Here is a 17,017-nt window from a genome sequence, read left to right as displayed (position 1 = left end):
AGTCTTCTCCTTAGGTGAAGCGTTACTTATTCGAAGTAGTGCAATATCATGGCAACTCGTTGTGAAGGCATTCACAATATGAGATATAACCTAAAACGATGCCACCTTAAAAATTTTCTGTTTATTCAGAAATGGCTGTGTATTATGATGCTAAGCACTTTATATACATAGTATAATTTGTTTGTTAATAAACTGGGTAATAACTATAACTATATATGTATTTGTGAATTCCCACACACCTCCAACACCATTCTCACTCCCAAAAATTTCTCTCTCTCTCACTCCCAAAAATTTCTCTCTCTCTCACTCCCAAAAATTTCTCTCTCTCTCTCTCGCTCTCCAGCGATTCTCTCAGACTTCTTCTCCCGCTTCTCTGTCTCGGACTCGCTCTTTCTCTCGGATTCTCTCTTTCTCTTGGATTTTGTCTTTCTCTCGGACTCTCTTTATCTCTGCCCCTATCACCTTTTTGTTCATCTCTCTCTCCCCCTTTTCTTGACCAATCATCTTCTATTTCTCTTTCTACATCTTTATTCTTATTCGCTCATTTCCCTTTTCTGTTGTCTCGGCCCACGTTCGGGTAGGTCGCACTCCCTTTTTCATAGTGGGAACGTTCGGATGCTATGAAATTTCTAGAACTTTCTTCTGACAATCCTTGTCCACTTACCCCTTTCGTCACGCCCCTTTTCAAGTGACCGCCATTTTAATTTATAAGAGCGCACTTTGGTGTCAGCCTGTTTATACAGCGCTATGATATCCAATCTCGACTTGCTCTATGATCTCGGATCTTTCCTCTTTGGAGTCCGAACCCTTTCTTGGGGGGGGCATTCCTTTGCCACTTTTTTCCGCAGTGCCACTCCCCTCTACTTTCCGTAAACAAAACTGCTTCAAAAGAGCACTCCTATTGTGCAGTTTCAGTTCAAACAGGCCCCCCTGTTGCTAACGCTAATCCGCTCTCTACTGAAACGAACAACAGTAGGAGCGCAAGCAAATTGCCTAATGCCATCTGTTTAAAATATAATAATATTTTGAAATTTTACAAAGTATTATTATTAGGAGTTGTAAGAATGTGTTCTTACAGAGGCATACACTAGTGAGATTATACACTAGCTCAGTGGTTTTCAACCGGGGTGCTGCAACAACATTCCAGGGATGCCACATAATTTGGGTTTAAGTTACTTAAAGTTATTTTTTTTAAATTTATATATTTATTTCATTATAAAAAGGTGTAAGGTATCTTTTTACTTTTGTGGTGATCTATAATTGATGTTTATTTAGTACCTCTATATAAAGAATAAAATTATACAATATATATATAATTTGTATTATGAATTGCAGTTTTCTTTATAGCTATATTATTGTAATAACTATCATATAACATTTTTTTTTAAATATTATATGTATATACACACTGTGCTGTCACTTTATTAGGTACCCCCCCCATGCTGTGCACACAAAGGGTTCATCCCACAACATTGCAAGTAACATGACCACAGTTGTGGATATAAATGCAGTAGAACAACCTTTCCAGTATCAGTTAAGTGTACAAACCGTAGCAAGAATGAGGAAAAGGAGTGATCTAATGGACTTCGAAAGTGGCATGTTAGTAGGTGCAAGACGTTTGCTAGAATTGTGCAAGCAAACAGATGGGCCACAATGTTGCACATCACGTCAGAATACAACCTTGGTCTGCAGAACAAAATATTGCAATGGACCACTAGTCGCACTTTGTCGCGAATGGGCTACAACAACCGATGGCCGCATCGCGTACCTTTGTTATCAATGAAGAACAAGAGAGCACGCCTCCTGTGGGCACAGCAACACCAGAACTGGACTATCGAGGATTGGAAAACAGTTGCTTGGTCTGACGAATCAAAGTTCCTCTGTGCACCATGTTGATGGAAGGCTCAGAATTTAGCGAAAACAACGTGAATCCATGGACCCGTCATGTCTGATGACTACTGTGTAAGGTGGTGGGGGCAGTGTTATGGTGAGGGGAATGTTTTCTTGGCACACATTGGGTCCATTGATATCCATAGATTCACATTTGATGCCACATCGTACCTAAACATCGTTGCTGACCAAGTGCATCCGTTCATGTTGACAGTTTATCCTCAGTCAGATGGTTACTTCCAGTAGGATAATGCGCCGGTGCACAAAGCCTGAATCACTATGAAATGGTTCCAGGAACATGACAATGACTTCTTTGCTGCAGTGGCTCGCTCAGTCTTCGGATCTCAATCCTATTGAACATCTTTGGGATGAGCTGGAAAGGGCTGTTTACCTCCGTCGAATCTCAGTGAACTGCGTGACACACTCAAACAACCCTTCTAAGTACACGGTCGAAGTGAGAGGTCTTTTAGGCACCTCAGATCACAACTTGGTGATTATATCTTCTCCAATGGAGCCTTTATCTCATGGCTATTCCCAACCTCGTATTGTTTGGCATTACAAGATTGCAAAATGGGATGACCTGTGAGATTTCTTTTCCATGGTCGGATTACTGTTTCAAAACTTCTGATGTCACCATTTGCTCAAATCGTGTCAGTGAAATTATTCTTGCAGGAATGGAATCCTTTATTCCACACACCACTTTAAAATCTCGTCCTTTATCTAAACCTTGGTTTACAATAAATGTGCTAAGGCTGTTCAAGAGAAGAATGTTGCATATCATAATTGGCTTGTTTCCAATTCTTCAGTTTCATTTTCTGCCTACACCAAAGCTCGCAACAATTGTAAAGCAGTTATTAATCAGTCCAAACTAGATTTTGAACAGGCTAAGAGTAGAAAACTTGCTTCTTGCCCTAATAGTAGCTGAGCATTCTGGTCTCTTGCCAAAGCTGTTGGCTGCAACTTTTGCCCATCTCTGCTCCCACCTCTGTAAAAACCAGATGGTTCTTTTGTCACTTCAGCCAAGGATAAAGCTGACCTGCTAGCATCCTATTTTTCTTCCAACTCATATATTAATGATCTTGGTAATGCACCTCCCACCATTTCCAACTTGCTCCATTCAGTGCTTCCTGTGGTCTTCTGTCAAAAGGATGTCAGAAGGATTTTAATGAAAAACGATGCTCAGAAAGCTCCAGGTCCTGATAGTATTTCTCCACTGGTTCTCGAAACCTGTGCTCCTGAACTCACTTCTATTCTCTGCCGCCTTTTTTCACTTTCTTATTCCAAAGGTGTTTTTTCTTCTGCTTGAAAATTTGCTCATATCCAGCCAGTTCCTAAAAAGGGTGACAAATCCCTCCCATCCAATTATCGTCCCATTGCAATTACTTCTACTGTTTCTAAAGTAATGGAGAAATCAATTAACTGCCAACTCTTAAACTACCTAGAAACCTTCCATCTGATCAATGATCGCCAGTATGGATTTCGTCAGTGTCGATACAATGGTGATATTCTGGCTTATATTATCCATTTATGGACAAATTCAATGGAAACATTTGGTGAAACACAAGCAGTTGCTCTTGACATCACAAAGGCTTTGGTTTGGTTTGGTTTGGGGTTTATTGGCGCATCAGCAACTGAGACTATAATGCGCCCCACATCACAAAGGCTTTCGATTGTGTTTGGCATAAAGGTTTTCTAAACAAACTTCCATCTTAAGATTTGCCAACAGTTTTTTGTAATTGGTTATCCAGTTTTCTCTCTGATTGCTCACTGAGAGGGCGCCTCCGTAGCCAGGTGGGAAGGAGCAGCAGTGCGTAGCACATGCTTCTTGATTAGACCGGGGTTCGAGCCCATCACCACCAAATACGGAGTATGCGGAAAGGTCAAGGAATGACCACCGCATATCCCGGAGCAATATGGCCTTAGTTGCTAATGCTCCTAAAAACCAAATAACAAACAAACAAACAGCTCACTGAGGGTATTGGTAGATGGCTCTCTGTCTTCTAACTTCTCCACTAATGCTGGTGTCCCCCAAGGTTCAGTTCTTTCCCCTACTCTTTTCCTCTTGTATATTAATGATCTTCCATTGAATGGAAATCCTATCCATAGTTTTGCCAATGATAGCACATTGCATTCCCCTTTCGCCGACCGGGCTAGCCGAGTGGGTAAAGTACCTGCCCGGCAACCCAAAGGTCGCGGGTTCGATTCCGGCCTCGGGCTTGGATCAAAGTACTGCAAAAACCTTGGGAGGTGCAATATGGCCACAGAAGCCGATGCGCCAACAACTACCAAATCAAAAAAAAAAAAAAAAAAGCATTCCACTTTCCATTTTGAGAAACCTTGTCCTGCTCAATCAGCTTCAACTTCTTAAATATCCACTACCAATTCCTTAAATGCCGATCTCCAGGTAATTCTCCAGTGGGGCAAAGACAACTTAGTTGATTTCAATCCTTCTAAAACTCTGACTTGTCTTATATCTCTATTGTCAGGGAAACTATTGTCACTATTTCGGTGTCTCTATTGTCAGGGAAACGGGGAAACATGCTTTGTAAAAAGGATAGGTGGAACAGGACCAGGGTATGTCTGCCAGGGGCAAAGGTTGATGACGTTGTAGAGCAGATATCATCTTTTAAGGGCACAAAAGGTGATATAGTTGTACACATTGGCACTAATGATATTAAGAGTAGGAGACCGGCGGAATTACTTAAAAAGTACAGGTCACTGTTGAAAAAAAGCCATGAATTAGGGTTGAATTTGAAAGTGTCTACAATTCTGTCCAGACACGATAGGAGGGAGTATATGATGAGAGCCCTGTCGATCAATTCGGCCCTTGAAGGATTGTGCAAGGCTCAAGGGGTAGAATTTTTTTCAGCCTGGCCTGTACTTGTTAACAGGAGAGACTGCTTCTACAGGGATGGGATACACTTAAATAGAAAGGGTGCAAGAATATTTGCTGATGCTATCGAGGCAGTGTTAGGTGGGTCGGAAAACTGCTAGATTGGGGGGATACAAGGACTAATAGATTAACAGTAGCCACTGGCAGAGGTGAAAGTGATTCTTGCACTGCTTCTATTGGAATGAGCCGTCGCCTGGAAAATAAGATGCAGGATAGTTCAGAGACTGCTGGGAATCATTGGGGTACAAATAAACACATAGGTTGTGTTAGGATAGCTAAGAAAAAGAACAGATGCATGTATACTTGCGTGTACACCAATGCTAGGAGTTTAGTAAATAAATTTGAGGTATTGCTCAAAACATCAAAAGCAGATATTGTGGGGATTTCAGAGACGTGGTGTCATACAGATATAAGGAATGCAGAACTGGAATTTGGGGAGTACAATGTCTACAGAAAGGATAGACAGGGTAGGAAGGGAGGAGGGGTTATGGTATTAGTTAAGAAATACATAAAATCCAAGGAAGTGAAGCCAGTCGACATTGCTGGACAGTGCAGTGTCATCAGTTTGGTGTGACATAAGCATTGGGAGATCAAAATTGAGAGTAGGAGTGTGCTATAGGCCTAATGACTCTGATGAGTATAATAAGAAACTGTACGGGGAAATAGTGGGCCAGTAGATCAGAGCGTCTTATAATGGGGGATTTTAATTTCCCAGATATTGACCAGAATTTGGGGGCTGGTCACTCACACACTAGCAAGGCTTTTGTGGATTTATTGGATGATTGTTTTCTACATCAGCATGTTCGGGAGGCAACTAGAGGGAGTAATACTCTTGATGTGATTATCAGTAGTGATTCTTCATGCATTAAGAATCTGCAGGTAAATGAACCACTAGGTGGCAGTGATCACATTGTGCTGAAGTGGGATTTACTCAAAGAGGTAACTACCATTAGGGGTAAAGGGAAGGGTTATTGCTTTCGTAAAGGCGACTACGATGGACTGAGACAGTATTTTTGAGATTATGAGAGCTTCTTTGGACTCAGGGGAGGTACCCATGGACTGGAGATGTGCAAATGTAACCCCAATTCACAAAGGAGGATCAAAGGCTGACACAAGTAATTATAGACCTGTTAGTTTAACTTCGGTTCCAGGAAAATTAATGGAGGCACTGGTTAAAGAAGCACTGTAGGATCATCTGGATAAGAATTCAGTTATAGCTCAGACACAGCATGGGTTTGTTAAGGGCAGGTCTTGTCTGACCAATTTGATTGGATACTATGATGTAGTCACAAAAGAACTGGATGCAGGGAATAACTTTGATATTATATATTTGGATCTTAGAAAGGCTTTTGATACTGTTGTGCATGGAAGACTGCTGCACAAATTGGAGAAGTGTGGCATTGGAGGCAAATTGCTGCTATGGATAAAGGGATGGTTGAGTGGCAGAAGACAGAGAGTGGTAATCAATGGACACTGCTCAACGTGGACTAATGTTATTAGTGGAGTTCCTCAGGGTTCAGTGTTGTGTCCATTGTTGTTTTCTGTATTTATAAATGATATTGATGATGGTGTATCAGGCTTAATGTCCAAGTTTGCAGACGATACAAAGGTTGGCAGGATTGTCAAGGACATTACTGATACTATGCTGCTGCAACAATATCTGGAAAGGTTGAGCAGATGGGCTGAGAGTTGGCAAATGAAGTTTAACATTGACAAATGTAAAGTACTACATATGGGAAACAGTAACCCCCAGATCAACGTATCAACTCTGTGTTACTACGCTGACAGTGGTAGAGAATGAAAAGGACCTGGGGGTAATTGTGCAGGCAGATATGAAGTTCTCTGAGCAGTGCAGACGAGCTGCAAGAGTAGCTCATGGTGTCTTGTCAATGATATACAGGAATTTTTCTAGCAGGGACAGGGATGTGATTATTCCCTTGTATAAGGCATTGGTCAGGCCACACCTTGAGTACTGTATACAGGTCTGGAGGCCTCATTTCAAGAAGGATGTAGAGCTGCTGGAACGAGTACAGAGAAGGGCAACAAGATTAGTGAATGGAACAAAGGGTTGCTCTTACGAAGAAAGGCTTAAGTTTTGCAAATTACAGAGCCTGGAGACTAGGCATCGGCGAGGTGATCTGATAGAGGTGTATAAGGTTTTGAATGGCTTGAGCATGCTCAATGCCGATGGGTTCTTCCTCTTGCTCAGAATAATCACCTGAGAGGGCATAAATTCAAATTGAGGAAGGACGGATGTCGGATAGATGAGCGGAAATTTGCCTTTAGCCAGCGGGCAGTTGGTTTGTGGAATAGACTTCCATCGCTTGTTGTTGAAGTTGATAGCCTAAACAAATTTAAGGCTCAGCTGGACAGGTATTTCGAACGAATGGAGGGGTGAAATGGGAGTAGTGGTTGTTTTTTTTTTTTTTTTTTTTTGGCTGATGCTGAATAAGCTTGCTTTCTTGCATCATATGCCTCTACTAATGCTAATGCTATTTAAATTCTATACAGTGGGACCAACTGATGATGTTACCAACAGCAAATTCAAAATGGGAAGCATTCAAAGAACTTATCTTGGAAGCTACTAGGCTTTGCATACCAAATAAGAAATATTGTTCAAGGTTTAGGCCTAAGTGGATGTCAGATGAACTAATGAGACATATGGCAGAGAAGAAAAATGCATGGGATACATACAAATTAAGACGTGACACAGAAGCCTATGATAGATACAAGTTGATCTGTAACCAAGTTACAAAGGAGGTTAGGCAGGCGAAGGCAGATTACGAGAAATCTTTGGCAAGGGATGCAAAGAAAAACAGCAAAGAGTTCTTTACTTATGTAAACTCTAGAAGGAAGGGGATGAATCAGATTGGTCCACTTGATATCGATGGGTCAACTGTTGATGATCCTGCTCAGGTAGCTAACAAACTGAATGAATATTTTGCATCGACATTCACACATGAGGAGTTATTCAGCGAGGGGAATGCCAGAGGTGTATTCAACTCTGGCAGTAAGCTAGAGAATCTTGTAATAACTGAGAGCAAAATGGAGGAGAAATTGTTGAAGATAAATAGAAGAAAGGCACCTGGGGTGGATGGGATCTATCTAGTTATATTAAAGGAGGCAGCAAAGGAAGTAAGCAAACCCTTAGCCATAATTATGAGAGCTTCCTTGGACACAGGGGAAGTACCCATGGACTGGAGATGTGCAAATGTGACCCCAATTCACAAAGGAAGATCAAAGGGCGACACAAATAATTATAGACCTGTTAGTTTAACTTCTGTTTCTGGAAAATTAATGGAGGCACTGGTTAAAGAAGCACTGCAGGATCATCTAGACAAGACTTCAGTCATAGCTCAGACACAGCATGGTTTTGTTAAGGGGAAGTCTTGCCTGACCAATTTGATTGGATACTATGATGCAGTCACAAAAGAACTGGATGCAGGGAATAACTTTGATATTATATACTTGGATCTTAGAAAGGCTCTTGATACTGTTGCACCTGGAAGGCTGCTGCACAAATTGGAGCAGTGTGGCATTGGAGGCAAATTGCTGCTATAATTGTGCCGGCAGATATGAAGTTTTCTGAGCAGTGCAGATTGTCTGCAAGAGTAGCTCATGGTGTATTGTCAATGATATACAGGAATTTTTCTAGCGGGGATAAGGAGGTGATTATCCCCTTGTATATGGCAGTGGTCAGTCGACACCTTGAATACTGTATACAGGTCTGGAGTCCTCACTTTAAGTAGTATGTAGAGATGTTGAAACAAGTACAGAGAAGGGCAACAAGATTAGTGAATGGAACAAAAGGTTGCTCTTAGGAAGAAAGGCTTAAGTTTTGCAGATTGCAGTGTCTGGAGACTAGGACCTGCGAGGTGATCTGATTGAGGTGTATAAAGCCTCGAATGGTTTGAGCATGCTCAGTGCTGATGGGATTCTTCCTCTTGCTTAGAATGATCACCTGAGAGGGCATAAATTCAAATTGAGAAAAGACAGATGTAGGATAGACGTGAGGAAATTTGCCTTTAGCCAGCGGGTTGTTGGTTGGTGGAATAGACTTCCATCCCTTGTCGTGGAAGTTGATAGCCTAAATAAGTTTAAGGCTCAGCTGGACAGGTATTTAGAACGAACAGAGGGATGAAGTGGAAGTGGTTATTTTTTATTTATTTATTTTTATTTATTTATTATTTTTTTTTTTTTTTGGCTGATGCTGCATAAGCTTGCTTTCTTGCATCAAATGCCTCTACTAATGCTAATCTTGCAAAAAGGATTCTTCTTGCTCCTATGCTTACCTTTGGTGACACTCCGATTTCTAGACAAGATGATATATCTCTTTTGGAAATTACCCTGACTTCTAATCTCTCATGGCACAAGTTCGTTACAAATATCGCTTCCTCTGCATCTAAAACACTTGGTTTTCTTTTTTGCTCTTGGCGTTACTTTTCTTCTAACCAGCTGTTCACTCTGTACAAATCATAAATCTGCCCTATCGTGGAATATTGTTCCCACATCTGGAGCGGCGCCCCCAATACCTCTCAGGCTTTTAGATTCCATTCAGAAGAGGGCAGTTAAAGTTAATTAACGACTCATCTCTAATAGTCTCTCCATCTCTGTCTCATAGATGCACTGTGTCTGCTGCATGCCTTTTCTACAGATACTTCCATGGGCACTGTTCTTCTGAATTGGCTTCTATTTTTTTCCCTCTCTCTCTCTTTCAAAACGGGGGCGACTCCGTAGCCAGGTGGGAAGGAGCAGCAGTGCGTAGCACACGCTTCTTGATTAGACTGGGGTTCGAGCCCGTCACCACCAAATACGGAGGATGCGGAAAGGTCAGGGAATGACCACCGCATATCCCGGAGCAATATGGCCTTAGTTGCTAATGCTCCTAAAAACCAAATAACTGACTAACTAACTTTCAAAATGGTCTTAACACTAGCCAACATTCATTTACTGTCCAACTTCAAATTTACTGAACCAACTTTTCATCTTCCTCGTTTATTCCTTCAACTTCCGTTTTCTGGAGCAACCTTCCTTCGTACGTATTTTCTGAAAATTACCGTCTACAAAAGTTCAAGTCTAATGTCAATAAATATCTTCTTTCGTCTTCTTCTCCTCCAACCCAAGCACAGTACTAAGTACTGTAGGTTCTAATACCTCTCGTAAACACGAGAGGTATTAGAACGAGAGGTAAAGATAAAAAAAAGTGATTTTATTGAACAGAGAATTTTTACAAATTTTGGTTCAAATTAGAGTGAAGTGCAATAGAACCCCCAAAATGTTAAAAACAGCTTTTGAAGAAGATCGTGTGTGTCATTTTAAGGCTTTTCAATTGTTCACAAAGTTTGAAGAATGCTCTGATTCCATAACTTCAGAAACCAATGATTCAGTCATTTATGTTCTTGATCTGATCAAGAGTGATCATTGATTTAACTACTTGCAAAGTTTCTATTGAAATTGGTATTGCCTCTGGGACATCGAGGATTTAGTGTCAGACAGTGGTAACTACAAAATCATTTTGTAGTAAATGTTTTTGTAATTAACCAAGAAAAAGTCATTTGACATTTTCTTGGTTTACTGGAAATGTGCTTATAGTCCAAGCTAACTTGTAAACTACTAGGCAAATACATTTCTATATCATAACATGCCATAAGAACAATAAGTGGGTCTATGCTATTCTCACTTTGTCATCAGACAATATTTTATAATGTTTTTACATTTCTCTAACCCTCTAGCAGGCATGCCATAAAAAAATGAGAAAAGCAAATATGCAATTGCATTGAGCTCATTACTCAGTTTTTTGGAATAAAGACAAGAAATAGTTTATAATTGTGTAATTTAAATGCTTTATTTTATTTTGCCGTTGTATCAAATCCAAAAACAAAAAATATATCTTCAATAAGTTAAGGTCTATCATCCAGAAAAAATATAAATATTAATTTTCTTCACTCTAGCACTGGGTGATTATGAAGGTACTTCTGAGGTTCACAGCCTTGTCTCATTTCTCTAAGATAAAAACTTTGCAAACATCTTCCAGAGTGATATAAATTGAAGTCTTAAAATTCTTAGCAAATACTACAGAAAATCACTACAAAAATCAGTTAGCCAATCTCAAGTGGAGGCAGTAAGAGGCGTTGCTGATTTGTACACCACACATCAAGATCTGATTTTTTATGGCCATTATTCTCCAGTTCTAACATGATCTTCCAATAGATATGTGAATTTTTCAACTTTCAAATAATCTGGATTTTGAATTAACTGTATTATTAAACTCAGGAATGTTAATATCTTTGAAATACTCAGAAAAATACTTAGTACTTTATATTATTTAAGATTAAACAGATATTCCTATACTTAAATGCTAGGATAATAATTATTTAATGAAACATTGGAACCCTAATTTGTTTTAACAAAAGCAGAATGATTTGCATTTTTTTATGCTAAGGTTACATTATAAATCCGTATTTTGCAGTTTGATTTTTTTTTATAACTTACTGGGTGATTATGAAGGTACTTCTGAGGTTCACAGCCTTGTCTCATTTCTCTAAGATAAAAACTTTGCAAACATCTTCCAGATATGCAATTGGGATTTGCAAGGTCATATTTTAAGGGTGTAGTTTTTTTTTCAGTTAGATGTGTTTGGATTAGAATTTACATCAGTGATTTGCACTTATAAAGAAATGACTTGTTACATTATAGGTTCATTATGCATGTCATCCTCATCAACAACACACTGCATTCATCTGATTACAAATACATCATCATTAGACATGAGAGCTATTCACAAAGAAAGAAGTAAGAGATGACATAATTTCAATGTATACTTGCATGATTGCTTTTGCATATTGGCTGATGTCTACGGATTGCCATCATGCATAAATGTTGTCTGCTCCAATAACATAACATTCTTGCAGAACTAGCATGTCTGGTTAGTGACACTGCATAATTTTTGTGTGATGGTATTATGTTTACATCCTATTCAGAGTTTCTTCTTCGGAAAGGTGAGGACCAAACATGGTAACAGTTGTAAAGGCATACCAAACTCTTGTTTTCTCTTTATGTTGGGTTACTTTCAATGCGCACAATAGGCTTTACTAAGATAATGTCATTTCTGATGTTACTGCAATAATTAAAGACAAACACCATTTTGGCTGGTGTTTGTCTTTAATTATTGCAGTATGGAATTTCCCAGCCCCATAGGCCTGTTTGAAGATATTTCAGGTGTTGTCTTCTTCAGACATGGTAAAATTCATTTCATCGGTCCACAGGATGTTTGTCATCAACTGCCTATCCATTTTCAGCCATGTGAAAATTGTATTAAAAACTTGTCAAAACATTATATTCTTCCTTCACCCATTGTTGTGACTTATGGCTTTCCCCTGAAGAGATGAGTGTCAGTGGTCAAATTTCTCTTTCCAAGGTACGGCACAATCCTGCTATAATGTGCCATCTTGCAGTGTTCGTTTCAAGTTTATGTACATATTTGACCTTGTCTACCATTATGAAAACCAAAATTCGAAGTTACAAGAATGAAACCCACAAACAGCCATTATACTCTTTCTCACTAGCGGCATTTTAGTTTATGGTTGTCTGTGAGCATGTGTTGCATATTCTCCTATATATATATATATATATATCTCTACATATTTTCCTGTTCTTATATACAGTAGAACATTGAAAATCCGAACATCAATAATCCAAACGAGCCAGCATTTATTTATTTTTATGCTGGTGCCATAAAATAATTGCAGTAAGCAGCGGTTATTTTGATCATGTTTGCGAATTGAATTGTGATTCTATTAAATGGCAATTGTAATAAGCGAAAGTTAGAGGAATATTACCCACAGGCTATAAAAATGAAGATATAAAGCACAAATTTATGCTTTTATTTTACCTTATTATTTAACAAAATTAAATGATAACGTGAAAATTGGAAGAATATTATCCATGGGTTTCAAAAATAAACAAATTCACACGCTTACGTACATAGCTTAATTAATATATATATGGTGCTTAACTAAACATAACACTTTGTAATCTGATATTTCTGTTCACTGACATTTTTTTTTTTTTTTTTTGCATTCGTAAAATATAAAACAGTAAAAAAAAAAAAAGAAAGCGTAAATCAATAACAAAGAACATGGCACGCAGAAATTGCAACTAACTAATGCGATATGCCAAGTGAGATACAGAGTAAAATGTTTACGAAGTTTAGATATAGGAATGAAGCGATTCTGAACATTTACAGAGTTTTATTTTACCATACTAAAGTTATGGTCATCTTCTTTTAAAGGAAGCAGATTTTTAACAATTAAATTGAAGATTGAGATTTTAAACGGACTTTCAAAGGGAGAAAGTGGGTCTTCGTTAGCAAGATAAAGTTGAAAAGTCAATCATAACAGAAATTAAAAACAAGAAGAAAAAATTTAAAGTTTGCATCGAAGCTTGATTCAGACGATGATGATAGACAAAAAAAAATAATAATAAATAAATAAAAATAAAAACTATGAGAACAGCTAATGATCCATCCCTCGAAGATGCTGTTTGTTGTAGTTGAGTTTTGGGAGCATCAGCAACTAAGGCCATAATTGCTCCTCATATACTTTTGTAAATTTCGTGTTCTGTGGTCGATTTTCTGTTTGTTGGACGGAAAAACCAGGTCGGGGAAAAAACCTATGAATAAAAATACCAGTGAATAAAAACTATGCTACCCTTGCCTGAAAAAGGCCCATAAAAATTCCTCCCATCATTGACGGGACTCAAACCCAGGTCTTTTACACCCAGGGTGGGGAGGACGGTGATTCTGCCAACTGTGCTACCCACGAGGGCTAAGTATGAACAACTGAATACTGTCCAACTCATCTACTCTTGCTGAGTGAGAGGTCTAACAACAAAGAAGCAAAGTTTGAAAATCGCGCAACGAAAAATAAGTAATTATTTTCTTTAAAGGCTTCTACATATGCATTGTCCAGTAAAACATGTAAATCGACTAGAGGACATGCAATTTACAGACATAAATATGGGTATATGTAAGAAATTACTGGGTGACCCTAATATAATAGTTTTTTGTACACATGTTATTGTGGCTAAAAGTTCCATTTGTTTTGTTACCTATGAATTAAAATACATAGTTACAACTTGGTGTTTTTATTTCTAAACTTACTTTATTTTTAGTCTCCAGCACTGTATTTTTGATAAGGTTGAAAATCCAAACAAATCGAAAGTCCAAACTACCCCCAGTCCCAATTTGTTTGGATTATCAACGCTCTACTGTATACATATTCTTACTACTTGTAATGTAAATAATGAAATAAATATTGAAATGAAAATGTAAGTTTTAAAGTTTTGAAAATTATTTTTGACATAGATCCAGACATTGAAAGAAGCTGCTCTATCAAAAAAAAAAAAAAAAAAATTGGAGAATCTGATGAGTTAGTTACAGATTTATTTTAGGAGAGAGAGGGATAGAAGCAAGCTAGGACCTTACATTCATTCTTTAAAAAAAAATACAAGAATAAAATAAATACCAATGAATAAAAAACTTTAAAAAAGTCTCCTCCCCAACCTTCCTCTGACTGTAAAATTAGGCATTAAAAACAAAACAATATTGCTCATATGAAACATGTAATGTTTTATTTCAATACATTTTTGTTTTATTTTTTTAATAACCATTGTTTTTATGTGCTAGTTTCCATTCATAATGTAAATATGTACTTTGTATGTAATAATATATCTACTGTATTGAGCATTACAGCTCTGGTTCATGCTATCTACTGAATTCATAAAAGTAAGTTTAAAAATGGGGGTGAGTAATAACAATTCATAGCTTTTATGAAATCTGTCCCTGACTATGACATGAAAATGCACATGCTTTAGTGCACATTTCTACTCTGCATTGTTATTTGGATCATATCTTGCGTATTAAAGCAGGATCAGCTGTATTTCTGTTTCTATTTTTATATACAATGGACAAATTCCATCAGGACCTCATTTGGAAGACTATTTTATTCCTTCTCTGAATTCACCATTTCTACTTGTGATAACTTTCAGTTGGTAAAGGGGAGATACTGCCCCACTAGCATTTTTCACTTCTGAAATTTCTTCTAGTTATTATATGTACTTTATAGGTGGACTGTTTAATTTCTTTAATATTAATATTATTGCTGTCCAGATCTAAGTTGACAAATAGAGACATATCATAGTTTAGTTTTTGGATTTTCATTTCTCATTTGATTGGCATTAGTAAGAATTTTACATGAAACTTAAAATATCATTTCATAATACTGCATTGAAGGCCGGACTTCAGTAATCTTGTTTAAGAATGTTTTCGCTGTTACTCATAGAATCATTTGTACAATGATTATTTCCAGCTGACCCAGATATTCTGTTATTGCTGTGTAGCTCTTGTATTTTCTGTGTGCAGCAAAATACATGGACAGTAGTCTTGAATTGTTTCATACATCCTTGCAACTGTTTTAGAGAGTAGTTTGCATAAGGCTACTCTCTAAAACTCTTTTCTGTGCAGACTACTCTCTAAGAGAGAATAGCCTGCACAACAAAGGCCATTCACACTTTAAAATTAATGTAATGTTAATTCTTCATTGCAGCCTTGCATAAAATGATGATATACTAATTCACCATGATATATTTCTGTCAATATCAGTATCGTGTAACGAGCATACACCATTTCATTCTTACATATGTTGTTGCAAAACCTGGTGGAAGAAAATAAACTATACTTTTGTTCAAATTTTGACCTTACAAATTGCAAATGCACATCTGATCCAAATTCTGTGGAAATTTTCGACTCCCTGCAATAGCTCAAGATCATGAACCCAGAAGAAACTATAGTTTCCTAGTATATGAAGTATCAGTTTATTTTAAGTAATTTTTATGTTTTTTTTATAACTTCAGATTTTGAAGTTAAACCTTCAAGTGACCAAATAACAGGATAAAGGAAGGCAACATTATCATAATCATTGCTGGTGTTGTTTTGTAATTTTCCACTATTATATTTTCATGATGAAAATCTGTGTGGTTGCATCGTGTACGAGTAATTCTCTTCAGCATCCAGAACTGATATTTCACTGTTTTCCAAAAGATGAATTTCAGCGAGATGAGTGGGTTGACATTTTGGGATTGAGAGAATCAGAAGTAACTGATCATACACGTGTCTGTTCATTGCATTTTAAACAGAAGGATTATCATCACAATAAAAGGACATTGAAACTTACTGCAGTTCCTTGTGTACGACTTGGTAGCAGAAAACTTTTAAGAGATGATAGTGATGATGATTATTTTCCATCTGATGAGAGTGACGGGACATCAGTGTCAGCAGCAGCAGTACCACCTCCACCACTTCCACCACCAGCTCCTGCACCTCAAACGACACCGGTGCGAAGCTCAACAGAACCATTTGTTCTGAAGATAAAATCTGAACCAGAACCTTATGATGAGAATAATGATGAACCAATTCCATTATTGGAAATACCTAAAGTTGAGGTAAGAGATTGTTTAACATTTGCATAAGATTTATTCCAAAAATTTGATTAAAGTTTACTTAATTATTCATTTAAAATTTCAACTGAATAACTGAGTCTGATAGCTCTTTGATAGCTGACTCTTTGTTAGTATATTGTTATTTGTGATCGAAAAGTAAAGAAGTTTGTCAGATTGTTTGTTAATCTGTATAATTTTGTTTTCACATGTTTTCACCCTCCAAGCTTTCCAAAGAAATGACAGATTTTCCCATCTAAGTTTCACACCTGTAAAAAATTTAATTAAACCAAATTTTGGTTTGGTTTAATTTAATTTAAGTAAACCAAAATTAAATTTAAGTTTGGTTTACTTCTGTGTAAAATTTACTTTGATAAATTGCATTTACGTTACAATTTTTTTTTTTTTTTTTTTTAACACATATTTAAGTTTGAAGTTCTGAAACCCATTGTAACCAAGTTATTATTCCATAATTTGACTTTAGAATGGATCTGCAGTTGCTGGCTTAGATCCATTCTGAGGCCAATGAGTAATTTTCTCCAGATTTCAAAAGCATTATATCAGGGAAAATAAATGAAAATAAAATACAATTCTCTCATAGAATGTCACGATCACTCACAATTTTATATATATATATATATTTTTTTTTTAATGAAATGTGTATTATGGTTAAAGGTCATTGTCTGGCTGTTTAGCTAATGGGAGGCGAAATTAGGATAGAAATACACTCCTGACCTCGTA

At 37.4% G+C, this 17,017-nt stretch overlaps 1 protein-coding gene across 2 annotated transcripts in view; it reads left to right on the top strand.

Annotated features, from left to right (window-relative positions):
• row (zinc finger domain-containing protein relative of woc) overlaps nucleotides 1-17,017 on the top strand; it is a 287,029-nt gene that overhangs the window by 8,777 nt on the left and 261,235 nt on the right. For both annotated transcript variants that reach the window (XM_090389220.1, XM_090389221.1), the window contains exon 2: nucleotides 15,695-16,282. In XM_090389220.1, coding sequence (XP_090245346.1) covers nucleotides 15,800-16,282 — 483 coding nt within the window. In that variant the 5' untranslated portion in view covers nucleotides 15,695-15,799. The remainder of the gene's footprint in view (nucleotides 1-15,694; nucleotides 16,283-17,017) is intronic.

Source organism: Mastigoproctus giganteus, chromosome 14 (genome assembly GCF_048544385.1).
Source record: "Mastigoproctus giganteus isolate SK-2022 chromosome 14, ASM4854438v1, whole genome shotgun sequence".
NCBI classification, from domain to species: Eukaryota; Metazoa; Arthropoda; class Arachnida; order Uropygi; family Thelyphonidae; genus Mastigoproctus; species Mastigoproctus giganteus.
This window is presented reverse-complemented; position numbering and strand designations above follow the sequence as displayed.